Source organism: Oncorhynchus mykiss, chromosome 1 (assembly GCF_013265735.2).
Source record: "Oncorhynchus mykiss isolate Arlee chromosome 1, USDA_OmykA_1.1, whole genome shotgun sequence".
NCBI classification, from domain to species: Eukaryota; Metazoa; Chordata; class Actinopteri; order Salmoniformes; family Salmonidae; genus Oncorhynchus; species Oncorhynchus mykiss.
Window position 1 is genome coordinate 72,158,157 of NC_048565.1, and position 13,717 is coordinate 72,171,873.

Below are 13,717 nucleotides of genomic sequence, written 5' to 3' on the forward strand. Positions count from 1 at the left end.
CACTTGTTCACTCACTCGTTCAGTCTGCCTAAAATAACTCCCCCAGTAGAAGGAGTGTGTGAAAGAGGGAGAGGGGGTGACATTAAAAATCAATGATATGACACCAAAGCTGGTGATTTCAACTGCTAAACAACACAGCACCACAAGGGACCTCCTTCCCTTTTTATCTATCCTCCTTTTCCTCTTCGGTCCATCTTTTCCTTTACACGTAGTCTCCATTGGAAGCCAGGGAAACGTAGGAGTTAAAGTACCAGATTTTCCCCAGTCTGCTGTGATGTTGCATGCGATCACTTCTGCGTGATGAGCCAATATGCAGTGGGAAAGAAGAGGGGGACAGGTTGGAAAGGGAAGAGGGGAATCTGCAGCCTGTCTAAACCCCTCCAGAGCTCTTCTCCATCGAGTTGTAGACTGACGGGGAGGGTCCCTGCCTGGTCCCAGATCCAGCCAGGCCATCTGCACCCCTCACCATGCCCACACTGGGCCCCCTGCTTGGGCCTATAACGGACCGGACCTCTGGATATCTAAGGCTCCTACCCTTTCTGTCTTGTTTGCTTTTTTGTTTATTTTAGAAGCCATGTTCTTGCTTAAGCCTCTGAAAGACTTGCGGGCTAAGAGAAAAGGTACACACTCCCTCTGGTGCTGTGCTCTGTGTGTGTGTGTGTGTGTGTGTGTGTCAGCTTGAGCTTGCTGTGTGTTACCCTTTCAGTGGATGCAATATGGGCTTAGTTGTGTGTGCATGTTAGAGAGAGGGAGGGAGAGAGTGTGTGTGTGCGCACATGGGGGTATGTTTGTTGTGGGAGAACACGAAAATACATTCTTATTTAATGTTTTCATTGTCATCTCTTTTTCTGCCAGATCTCTGTTTGTGTTGCTGTGAGGCGATACTGCCTGTTTGTTGAATTTAACTGTGCCCGTTCCCATTTTCTTTCCACGCTGGATTCCGCTGCGTTTCTAACTGGGTCAGTTGGAACAAACACATTACCTCCAGCAGAACTGACGGTCTGACAGCCATGTGGTTTCAGACTGGCCCAGTCAGCTCTAAATCAGTTATTGAGGAAATGTGGAAGATAGGAAGAACTAGCTAGATCTACCACATTTTGCACTCCTGTACTGCAGTGCACGTTTTGGTTTTTGCCCCGGCACGACACGGTGGATTCAAATAATGAAAGCTTGCCGACGACTTTGCTATTTGAATCAGCTGTGCAGTGCAACGGCAACAAACCAAAACGTGCACCCAAGGGGAGACACAGGACCGAGTTTAGGAAACCCTACTGTACGGTCTTCATTTTTCTGAGAAAAGGGAAGTCCCAGTCACAGGGGTTTTCCTGTATATTATAGCCCAGCTTCGGCCAGACCTTGTCTAAACATATTTGACTTACCATTGGTTTGAATTGAAAGTATTGTTAGAAAACACCCCTAAAACCACACCTCCCTTACCACCCCCTCTCTCAGGTAAGCTGGCAGAGTGGGGCACTTCTGGACCAGAGTCCAACAGCAGTAGTCATGGGTCATCCTCCATACTGCCCAGAATGACCTCTGACTCCAGCGCTAACACAGAGCAAGGTAACCACCACCTCAGCCCAACCACACATAAATGTTACTGCAAGACTCGACCACACAATGACTAGGTATTTAGTGGCCAAATCATATCCGCCTGTCCACACAAACATGGCTATCTTTGAATTAGATACACAGTCCAGATAGGGTTGTGCCATTGTTTTCCCTGTTTGTGTCTAGTTGTTATGTTATGGTAACACCTGCGGTGGTGTTGTGTGTAGGTGAGACGGAGGGCATGAAGAGGGACCGGCGGGTGCGTCCGTTCTCTATGTTTGAGCCCACTGAGGTGCCCGCCTCCTCCCTCCGCAAGAACCAGAGCAGTGACGACCTGGTCAGAGACGCCCAGGTAAGAACAGTGCAACTGAACCAAAATGGTCGCTTAGCTGCTTTTACTGCGGACCCAAAATAGCTGGTGTCCAGGAAGTTGAAAACGTGAACTTTAATTGAACTGAATCGAATACCTGCCGACCTTCCTACCAACAGCTTAGAGTAGTTTCTCCAATGCACACGCATACAGTGCCTTTGGAAAGTATTCAGACCCCTTGTCTTGTTCCACATTTTGTTACGTTACAGCCTTATTCTAAAATGGATTAAATAGAAATAAAATAATCCTCAGCAATCTACACACAACACCCCTTAATGACAAAGCAATCATTTTTTGCAAATGTAAAATGTATTAACATTAAAAAACAGACCTTATTTACATAAGTATTCAGATCCTTTGCTATGAGACTCGAAATTGAGCTCAAGTGCATCATGTTTCCATTGATCATCCTTGAGATGTTTCTACAAGTTGATTGGAGTCCACCTGTGGTAAATTCAATTGATTGGACATGATTCAGAATGGCACACACCTGGCTATGTAAGGCCCTTCAGTTGACAGTGCATGTTAGAGCAAAAACCAAGCCATGAGGTCGAAGGAATTGTCCGTAGTGCTCCGAGACAGGATTGTGTCGAAGCACAGATCAGGGGAATGGTACCAAAAAAGTTCTGCAACATTGAAGATCCCCAACAACACAGTAGATTGAGGGGGGAAAACAATTCAATCAATTTTAGAATCAGGCTAACGTAACAATGTGGAAAACTTTAAGGGGTCTGAATACTTTACGAAGGCACTGTATGTACCTACCATACAAACACATGTACACAGTACACCTTCAACAGGACATTTGATCCCCAATGGGGTTTTCCATGCAGAACTTTGAGTGGAAGCCTGTGAGTAATGGGGTTAAATTAGAAGTTGTATTGTAATGGGTTAACTGTAATGTAATTATCATGAACATTAGCTCTTGACATTAGGAGTGTGTGTGTGTGTATGGTGTGTGTGTGTGTGTGTACGGTGTGTGTGTGTGTGTGTACGGTGTGTGTACGGTGTGTGTGTGTGTGTGTACGGTGTGAGTACCTATCTTTCATCTAACCAGCTCCTCTGTCTACTCCTTTCTCCAGTCTGCTCCTAAAGCTGCAGTCAAGGTGCCCCCACCTGTCGCCAGCAAACCCAAAGCCCCCAGTTGCGCCCCCTATGGCAAGCCAGGCCTCAACACCGGTACCTTCCCCAAGGCCAAGCCCCCCAGCCAGCAACAGCACCCCCAGGAGGCGGCCAAGGCCCGCGTCCCACTGCCACCCTCCCAGAGCCAGACCCTGCCCCTGCCCTCCAAGCAGGACCCCCCTCTGGCAGCCACCGTAAGACCCTTCACACCAGAGCTGCCTAAGGACCTGAGCAAGCCCCAGACCCTGGCAGCCAGCTCCATCTACTCCATGTACACTCAGCAGCCCACCCCAGGCAAGCCCTACCCACCGGCCATACAGGGGTCTCTCAACAGGAGCCAGAGCCGAGGCAACGGATTTGTCAGTGGTAAGACTACCTTCTGGTTCCTCTTCATTTCCTGTTGACTGTATCTGGACTACCGTCTGTCTGGAGACATTTGTCTATTTCTCTAAAGAATGAATGAAGAGGATTGATTTCGCAATGTGACTTTGCCAATCAAGGCCAGTATGTGAACCATGGCTCCAAAGCATTTCACTGAATACCAGTGTACTAGAAACAGTGTTGTCTGCTCTTGTTATTTTCTTAGTTCTACACTGACTGGTAGATGAACTCCTAACAGAGACTTTAAAGCAGGCTGACGTCAGTCCTATGCTATGTACCTAGGAGAGTACAGTGATTCATTTAGCCAGCGGAGAGGGTCCTGACTCAGAACAAGCTGCAGTTAGTGAATCTAATTAAAGATAATAATCCCTGAGGCATGGCAACCGATAAATGAATCATTAAAGCAATCCTCCTCGTCACCCTGTTAGTGTTAACGGGTTGCACATACGCAGATATGTCTGACTAAAGTGAAGCAGAGGACATGAACTCTCTGGAGTCTGCAGTGGCCAGGAAAAATGTGTGGTCCTAGTTATGATAAGATGATATGATATAACAAGAGTTTTCCCTAGTTTTTCCTGGTCAGGTCACATGATCAGAAGAAGCTCTTGGGTCTTTCTGACAGTGGCTGTGTCCTAATTTGTAAAAGTGAGGTATTTAGTGTACTTAGAGACTTCACTAAGAGTCCATAAGGCCAGGGTGCACGTGTCATCCCTGCCCTGTGGATCTCCCTCAAGTCAAGTCCACCAACCTGACCTGGCTGACGCATGGTGACACACCAGTGCTCAGCCATGCAGTCAGGAGAACCACCTTCTGTTACAGCTCTCATCCTCAAACACACATCCTCACGTAGGCTACTCCCACTATAAACATTCTAAGCTGTGTGTTGCCTGCCTCAACAACAATAGATTGAAACGTTATATTTTCTCCAATCCTTGTCCTGGAGTGTTGTGTACCAGCAGGAAAATAGGTTGTCTAGTTGATGGTATCTTCAAAGACCACTTTAAAGTCTGACCTACTCTCTGTGTGTAGTGTACGGTAAGCCTGTGATCTCCGGTGGTGGCCCCCAGCAACCAGAGAACCCATACAGCGAGCAGCGGCACTCCCCAGACCAGCCTTCTGAGGTGGACCACGGGGCACAACAGGGCCCCCCCACCGAGGGCCAGCAGGGGGAGACAGAGCGCACCCCCCGTCCCCTCAGCCCCACCAAGCTGCTGCCCTTCATCTCCAACCCCTACCGCCATCAGAGTGACGGTGACCTGGAGGCCCTCAGGAAGAAGCTGTACAACGCCCCACGGCCCCTGAAGAAACGCAGCTCCATCACAGAGCCCGAGGGCCCCGCAGGGCCCAACATCCAGAAGCTGCTTTATCAGAAGACCACGCTGGCTGCCATGGAGACCATCCTCACCACGCCCACCACACCCGAGGCTGTAAAGGATGCGGGAGGGGCGTTGCCTGGTGTTCCAGGTGCCCAGATTGTTGGGGAGAGCAGCCAACCGGGAAGTGTGAAACTGGAGGTGCGTGACGTCCCTCCTCCCACCCCTAACCACCACCTCCCACCCCCAACAGAGCAGACTACCCCACCAGCCATCCCAGAGGGAGACAGAGAGGAGTTCACGCCCCCTCCCCATCCACCCCACCCTGCCCCTCGACCTGACCAGCCCTGGTTCCCCCCACCGCCCCCTGCTGCTGCAGGCATGGAGGAGCCCAGCCCACCCAGCCTGCAACCTCCTCCAGAGAGTTTCATGGAAGAATTCCCCCCCTACCCTCCACCACCTTACCCCAGCGGGGCTGAGCAGGAGATCCTGGGGGAGGACACCTTCAGCATGCAGGCACCAGAGGTCACAGGACAGGTCACATTGCCACCGGTAAGGAACCTCATTTTAAGTACCTTCCATGACACCCATAAACACCAGCCCACAATCAGACACAACCTTTCTACTTGCTGCAAATAGCTTTAACATCACAGTCCTAAGCCATATTAACAATAGCCAACTGTACTGTACTCTACAGTACTGTATGTGCCTCACTTGGGGTTGTCTCATGGGGTTGTCCTGACTGTTCAGGTTGTACAGTACAAGTTCACCTCCGTTGACCTCATCTCGCCCTGGCTAGCTACCCTCCACCCTCTCACAGGTTATATAAGCACAGTAATCCTGATCAAGTTTTGTAGAAAGTGGAACCTGTTCATTATGTCCTAATCTGACATAAAATGGCTGCATTTCAGTAAGCATTCACATTCCCTCGTCCAAAGCTGACATTGAAATGGCTGCATTTCAGTAAGCATTCACATTCCCTCGTCCAAAGCTGACATTGAAATGAGCTTTGGTTATTTTCTGCCCTGTAAGTAAACAACAAGCTGCATTCCATTGTTGATCCCATACAGGCAGGTTTGTCAGTGGGGTCCTACCCTTTGGAGTGTTGATGAGTGGTCTGACCCATTTTTGCCTCCCAGTCCTTGCTCTCTGCCGCTAAACCCAATGGACAGCTGTTAAGACCCAAAAAAGGGCCATTTCTTTCATGTGGCCAGTAATAGCTTATCATCTGGTTGTGTAATAATCGGGATGTTTAGGAAAACCTCAGTTTGTTTCATGACTGGTTTGGCTCTGTTAGTCAGGTCAGTATTGGTCTAGTTGCAGAGGGAACAGGTCCCTTCAATCTTGAGTAGATACTGTATTCATTCAAAAGATACTCTGGATGTTCATTCGAATCGTTTATGCATTGCATCCAGTTTCTTAATATTTTGTGGATTGGAACCCATTTATATGAACAGCGAGTAGATTGTTCTATGCGACAAACACAGACGTGCACAAATCAAATCCATCCAGACAGAGCACTAGCGAACACCCTCAGACACTTCCTCGTGAGGGCGTGTCATCGTGGCAGTGTGATATCACCTAGGTGTGATGTTGTGTAAAAAGTGTACTCCTCTCCGTGTGTCTGTACTAGGGGAAGAGGACCAACCTGCGTAAGACCGGCTCCGAGAGGATCGACCACAGCATGAGGGTGAAGTTTAACCCCCTGGCCCTGCTCCTGGACTCCTCTCTGGAGGGAGAGTTTGATCTGGTCCAGAGGATCATCTACGAGGTAACATTTCTGGATGTATAGATACTGTAGTGAATACCGTATCATATTTCCTGGACCTCTAAGTTATTTTTATTTGTTTTTTTTAAGACTTTTACAGAGGAACAGTGTTTACAAGTGCTTGTGTGTATTGAAGAGTGTAATGGCAGGTTAGCATGGTAGCTGGTAAACCATCGTACTCAAAAAGTTTAGTCTTAACGTTTTGTAGTCTTAGCTGTTAGCTGATGATAATTTGTACCGAGTGTGTATTGTGTAAAATAATGTGTGTTTGTGAAGTGAGTTGTAAAGATCCACCTCTCTCTCCTGTCTCAGGTGGAGGACCCTAGTCTGCCCAATGATGAGGGGATCACAGCCCTCCACAACGCAGTCTGTGCCGGACACACAGAGATCGTCAAGTTCCTGGTCCAGTTTGGTGTCAACGTCAACGCAGCCGACAGCGATGGCTGGTGAGTGGACGCTACCAACAGCTCTGATTCTGACTCAAGCCAGCGAGGGAGTCTGACACGTCGAACTTGAAAGTATTTTTGAATGTATGCTTTGTTTTTTTCATCCTTTCTCTTTCTACCTCTCTCTCTCAGGACTCCGCTGCACTGCGCGGCCTCCTGTAATAACGTGCAGGTGTGTAAGTTCCTGGTGGAGTCCGGAGCGGCGGTGTTTGCTATGACCTACAGTGACATGCAGACGGCAGCGGATAAGTGTGAGGAGATGGAGGAGGGATACACCCAGTGCTCCCAGTTCCTCTACGGTCAGTAGTTCAACAGCTACTGGTAAAAATAGCCTCGAGTGTTATGTCAGGGGAAAGTCTCTGTTTCTCTTTGCATTGAAGAGACAGTGGGCAGTGTGGTTGTTGATGATACTGTACTAGTGATGGTGTATTTGGATGCACACCTGTAGGTGTCATCTGCATTTGGCGTTTGTGTGTATATTTCTGTGCGTGTTCTTGCTCCGCTAACACCCGGTCTCCTCTTTCCTCCAGGTGTGCAGGAGAAGATGGGCATCATGAACAGGGGCGTGGTGTACGGCCTGTGGGACTACAGCAATGACAATTCTGATGAGCTGGCGTTCCATGAGGGAGACTGCATGACCATCGTCCGCCGAGAAGACGAGGACGAGACCGAGTGGTGGTGGGCGGGCACGGGCGACACGGAGGGGTACATCCCTCGGAACCTTCTGGGGGTGAGTTGCACTGTGTCAGAACTGCGTTTCGTCAAGTTAACATTTTTACTGAATAACTTTCCATTAAGATGTTGACTGGTTGCTAGTGTTCCAATGTATCTATAAAGGTGTTTGTGTGTCTGCTTTCTCAACAGCTTTACCCAAGAATTAAGCCCAGACAGAGAAGCCTGGCTTAGACCCCTTGTCAATCCTGAACTGTAAATATATCAGGAGGCATGGACACTGGCTGCATCTCATTGGTCCAATACCTCTCCTCATCTTCTCTCCTTCATCTGCTCTGATCTGTGAAGTAATATTGGGGAAGATTGAGATGCAGATCCACACAGGCTTTATTTAATAGGACCGTACAAGGAGAGGCCAACAATCACGTGAAGAAACGTTGAGACCAAACCACATGAAGGATTTTAAAAACACTACAGACGGGCCTATGACCACTGACTTTGGCCCATCTGAGGCACTTTTGTATACCAGGAGAAGAGGTTTTCCACACTTATTTTCCCAGACCACTGTGTGTGTGTATAAGACACTAAAGGCATTATGTTTCTCTACATGTTTGTCGTATTGTTTTCCGATCAAGTATCTGCATTTATGGATATTGATCAGAATGTCTGGGGATAAATGTAAAATGGAACAAACAGTATTTTTATGTTGAAAGGTGATTTTTACACTTTTACATAGTTTTTAAAACTGTTTTTCTTTCATTTTAACCTCGTCAGAAAGAGCTGGAGCTGAACAATGTGTTAGTTGAGTGAATGAATGAGTGTAATACATGATGAATGTGATGAATTTTGTATGAACAGGTATTCTGTTACCTTATGTCATTTCCTGTTTTTAGTGACTGTGGCCCACTCAGTATAACTACAATATAAGCCCATGTTTCAGCATTGACCCTACTGTACTGGCAAGGGTTAATGTCTGAGTGTGTACCACTGTTCAACTTATCAAACTGGGAATGAAATGATGAAACGTATGTTTGGTTGGTGAAATGTAGCCTATACCACTGTTGAATGAGCTATTGCTTTTGACTCTTGTTCTTCGATGATGCTAAGATAGAAAATATACTGAACCACAGGCTAAGTGAGCAGATATAAGCAGCACTCGTTATATTTCTCTACACTGGCTTAATGGTGGAGATATGACAAACAGAAAAGTACTACAGTTGTGCTATTGTCACAATAGACATTCCTCGGAAACTATGACATCACTAGTGAAATCCACGTGCCATCTGTTTCTAAAATGGCGTCCCTGCATTAAAATGGACCATTTAGCCATGTAGGAAGGATGAGGGGGTTAACTTCAAGGAACCTTATTCACACGCTATGTAGCTTGGCTTGAAGAGTAAGAGATGGTAGAGATGAATGCTTATAATGTCAGACTAGGTGTCTTTCCTTAAAATCTCTAAAGCAAGTTTAATGAAAACTCAATCAGCTCATTCATAGTAAGGAATTCTGCATCAACTCGTCAGATTATTTTTGTTACGTTTTATTATTGTTCTTTTTTTTGTTTTGTCCAACTATAACCTCACATGTAGAATTGTAAACATTTGCAATAAAAGACGAACCTTCTGGATCCGGTGGCATGCATTGAAACGTGTGGTCTTTTCGCGGCTTTCTTTTGCAAATTATAATGACTAACAGACTTACAGTGCCTTGCGAAAGTATTCGGACCCCTTGAACTTTGCGACCTTTTGCCATATTTCAGGCTTCAAACATAAAGATATAAAACTGTATTTTTTTGTGAAGAATCAACAACAAGTGGGACACAATCATGAAGTGGAATGACATTTATTGGATATTTCAAACTTTTTTAAGAATTAAAAAACTGAAAAATTGGGCGTGCAAAATTATTCAGCCCCCTTAAGTTAATACTTTGTAGCGCCACCTTTTGCTGCGATTACAGCTGTAAGTCGCTTGGGGTATGTCTATCAGTTTTGCACATCGAGAGACTGACATTTTTTCCCATTCCTCCTTGCAAAACAGCTCGAGCTCAGTGAGGTTGGATGGAGAGCATTTGTGAACAGCAGTTTTCAGTTCTTTCCACAGATTCTCGATTGGATTCAGGTCTGGACTTTGACTTGGCCATTCTAACACCTGGATATGTTTATTTTTGAACCATTCCATTGTAGATTTTGCTTTATGTTTTGGATCATTGTCTTGTTGGAAGACAAATCTCCGTCCCAGTCTCAGGTCTTTTGCAGACTCCATCAGGTTTTCTTCCAGAATGGTCCTGTATTTGGCTCCATCCATCTTCCCATCAATTTTAACCATCTTCCCTGTCCCTGCTGAAGAAAAGCAGGCCCAAACCATGATGCTGCCACCACCATGTTTGACCGTGGGGATGGTATGTTCAGGGTGATGAACTGTGTTGCTTTTACGCCAAACATAACGTTTTGCATTGTTGCCAAAAAGTTAAATTTTGGTTTCATCTGACCAGAGCACCTTCTTCCACATGTTTGGTGTGTCTCCCAGGTGGCTTGTGGCAAACTTTAAACAACACTTTTTATGGATATCTTTAAGAAATGGCTTTCTTCTTGCCACTCTTCCATAAAGGCCAGATTTGTGCAATATACGACTGATTGTTGTCCTATGGACAGAGTCTCCCACCTCAGCTGTAGATCTCTGCAGTTCATCCAGAGTGATCATGGGCCTCTTGGCTGCATCTCTGATCAGTCTTCTCCTTGTATGAGCTGAAAGTTTAGAGGGACGGCCAGGTCTTGGTAGATTTGCAGTGGTCTGATACTCCTTCCATTTCAATATTATCGCTTGCACAGTGCTCCTTGGGATGTTTAAAGCTTGGGAAATCTTTTTGTATCCAAATCCGGCTTTAAACTTCTTCACAACAGTATCTCGGACCTGCCTGGTGTGTTCCTTGTTCTTCATGATGCTCTCTGCGCTTTTAACGGACCTCTGAGACTATCACAGTGCAGGTGCATTTATACGGAGACTTGATTACACACAGGTGGATTGTATTTATCATCATTAGTCATTTAGGTCAACATTGGATCATTCAGAGATCCTCACTGAACTTCTGGAGAGAGTTTGCTGCACTGAAAGTAAAGGGGCTGAATAATTTTGCACGCCCAATTTTTCAGTTTTTGATTTGTTAAAGTTTGAAATATCCAATAAATGTTGTTCCACTTCATGATTGTGTCCCACTTGTTGTTGATTCTTCACAAAAAAATAGTTTTATATCTTTATGTTTGAAGCCTGAAATGTGGCAAAAGGTCGCAAAGTTCAAGGGGGCCGAATACTTTCGCAAGGCACTGTATTTCCTAAAACTTGTCAATACAAAACATCCTATTAGGTGTGGGACATTCATTGTGTGACTAGAAATAAGTAGCAGGTCTATGACACTCCAGCAGCTGGAAATGGTTCTTCCCCAATTCAACTCTGGGAACACGGTGGCTCTCAACACCAGACCATGGTGCATGGTTTACCAACTGATACAGAAAAGTTTTTCTATTTTAATGTATTCTACAAAATCCTTGCAACCAATAGAATGGGAGGGGTAGAGTGCAGTTGAAGTGTGTCAATGAAAATAAAATAAAATAACTAATGTAAACTATACTGTGTCCATAAAATGTGTATACAGTTGTCGGAAGTTTACATACACTTAGGTTGGAGTCATTAAAACTTGTTTTTCAACCAAATAATCTTTCCAACAATTGTTTACAGATGGATTATTTTACTTATAATTCACTGCATCACAATTCCAGTTGGTCAGAAGTTTACATAAACTAAGTTGACTGTGCCTTTTAACAGCTTGGAAAATGCCAGAAAATGATGTCATGGCTTTAGAAGCTTCTGATAGGCTAATTGACATCATTTGAGTCAATTGGAGGTGTACCTGTGGATGTTTTTCAATGCCTACCTTCAATCTCAGTGCCTCTTTGCTTGACATCATGGGAAAATCCAAATAAATCAGCCAAAACAATTGTAGACCTCCACAAGTCTGATTCATCCTTGGAAGAAATTTCCAAATGCCAGAAGGTAACACGCTCATCTGTAGAAACAATAGTATGCAAGTATAAACACTATGGGATCACGCAGCCGTCATACCGCTCAGGAAGGAGACACGTTCTGTCTCCTAGAGATGAACATACTTTGGTGCGAAAAGTGCAAATCAATCATAAAGTGGTGATCCTAACTGACAGGGAATTTTTTTCTAGGATTAAAAGTCAGGAGTTGAGTTTAAATTTATTTGGCTCAGGTGTATGTAAACTTCTGACTTCAACTGCAGGTTGAGAACTTTTGCAAAACAGCACAGTTGGAAAATATATGGCAAATAGAAATCAAAACTGGATGGTCTAAAGAGATAGATGGGAGGGGTTGAGGGTAGCTGAAGGCTGGGACTAAAAACAAACAAAAGGTAACTATTGTCAAATATAATATTTCCGTAAAATGTATAAGCTTGAAGTAGAAGCCTAAGTGTTGTTGTCCATTAGTTTACTCCAATTAGAGGAGGGGTGGTAGGGTTAGGGGAAAATAAAGGAAAATGTATTTAAAAATATATATATATACAACACCGTTCAAAAGTTTGGGGTCAATTAGAAATGTCCTTGTCCATTAAAATAACATAAATTTGATCAGAAATACAATGTAGACATTGTTAAGGTTGTACATTTCTATTGTAGCTGGAAACAGCTGATTTTTAATGGGATATCTACGTAGGTGTACAGAGGCCCATTATCAGCAACCATCACTCCTGTGTTCCAGTGGCACGTTGTGTTAACTAATCCAGGTTTATCATTTTAAAAGTCTAATTGATCATTATAAAACCCTTTCGCAATTATGTTAGCACATATGAAAACTGTTTTTCTGATTAAAAGAGCAATAAAACTGACCTTCTTTAGACAAGTTGAGTATCCTGGAGCCTCATAATTTCTTTGTTCGATTACAGGCTCAAAATGGCCAAAAACAAAGACCTTTCTTCTGAAACTCGACAGTCTATTCTTGTTCTGAATAATGAAGGCTATTCCATGCGAGAAATTGCCAAGAAACTGAAGATCTCGTACAACGCTGTGACCTACTCCCTTCACAGAACAGCGCAAACTGGCCCTAACCAGAATAGAAAGAGAAGTGGGAGGCCCCGGTGCACAACTGAGTAATAGGACAAGTACATTATAGTGTCTAGTTTGAGAAACAGACGCCTTATATGTCCTCAACTGGCAGCTTCATTAAATAGTCTCACCAGTCTCAATGTCAACAGTGAAGAGGCGACTCCAGGATGCTAGCCTTCTAGGCAGAGTTGCAAAGAAAAAGCCATATCTCCGACTGGCCAACAAAAATAAAAGATTAAGATTGGCAAAAAAACACAGACACTGGGCAGAGGAACTCTGCCTAGAAGGCCAGCATCGCGGATTTCCCTCTTCGCTGTTGACACTGAGATTGGTGTTTATCGGGTACTATTTAATGAAGTTGCCAGTTAGACCCCAAACTTTTGAACGATAGTGTATATTTACAAGAAAATATGTTGGTTATTGGAAATGATGCAGACAATTACGTTGATGGAAGCCAGTATTAAAGCTGATCTACACCCCCCCCCCCCCCCCCCATTTTTAAAAATAAATATTTTAAAAAAGCTGCTACTATACGAGATATTGTTTGTGAGGAGATTACCTCTGCCCCCGATTTATAATTAAAACCGGTAAATTAATAATTGGCAGTGCTCATTGCTTAAGTGGATACCTATTCAACCAAAGTGGAAAAACTGGAAAAGACCACCTATCGAAAATCATTCCCATAGATTCAATGTGTGGTTCACAGGCTCATTATTCACAATCATGCAGCCGAGCCTGTAGCTATGATGCTGCCCTCAGCATAAGACAATGATGAGATTACAAACTCATGTTTGTGTACAAGGAACAATATTACTGTTTTTGTTGAGCATTGAACTTATAATTAATTATATTGACTATGGTGCAGGACATTTACATAGTGACGACACAATGCCAATTAATGAACAATGGACAATATATGGATCCTGCAGCTCCTATTTTTGACTGTTTAGGCATTAAGGCGTACATATGTCATATCT

The 13,717-nt window shown here is 44.6% G+C and overlaps 1 protein-coding gene across 6 annotated transcripts in view; it reads left to right on the forward strand.

Moving 5' to 3' along the window:
• The window catches only part of tp53bp2a (tumor protein p53 binding protein, 2a), a 50,732-nt gene extending 41,475 nt beyond the window's left edge, over positions 1-9,257 (forward strand). For all 6 annotated transcript variants that reach the window (XM_036984729.1, XM_021610864.2, XM_036984734.1 and 3 more), the window contains 9 exons: positions 1,453-1,563; positions 1,779-1,903; positions 3,004-3,409; positions 4,454-5,289; positions 6,371-6,508; positions 6,818-6,951; positions 7,084-7,250; positions 7,482-7,681; positions 7,816-9,257. In XM_036984729.1, the coding sequence (XP_036840624.1) occupies positions 1,453-1,563; positions 1,779-1,903; positions 3,004-3,409; positions 4,454-5,289; positions 6,371-6,508; positions 6,818-6,951; positions 7,084-7,250; positions 7,482-7,681; positions 7,816-7,857 (2,159 nt within the window). In that variant the 3' untranslated portion in view covers positions 7,858-9,257. The remainder of the gene's footprint in view (positions 1-1,452; positions 1,564-1,778; positions 1,904-3,003; positions 3,410-4,453; positions 5,290-6,370; positions 6,509-6,817; positions 6,952-7,083; positions 7,251-7,481; positions 7,682-7,815) is intronic.
• Positions 9,258-13,717: the final 4,460 nt, after the last annotated feature.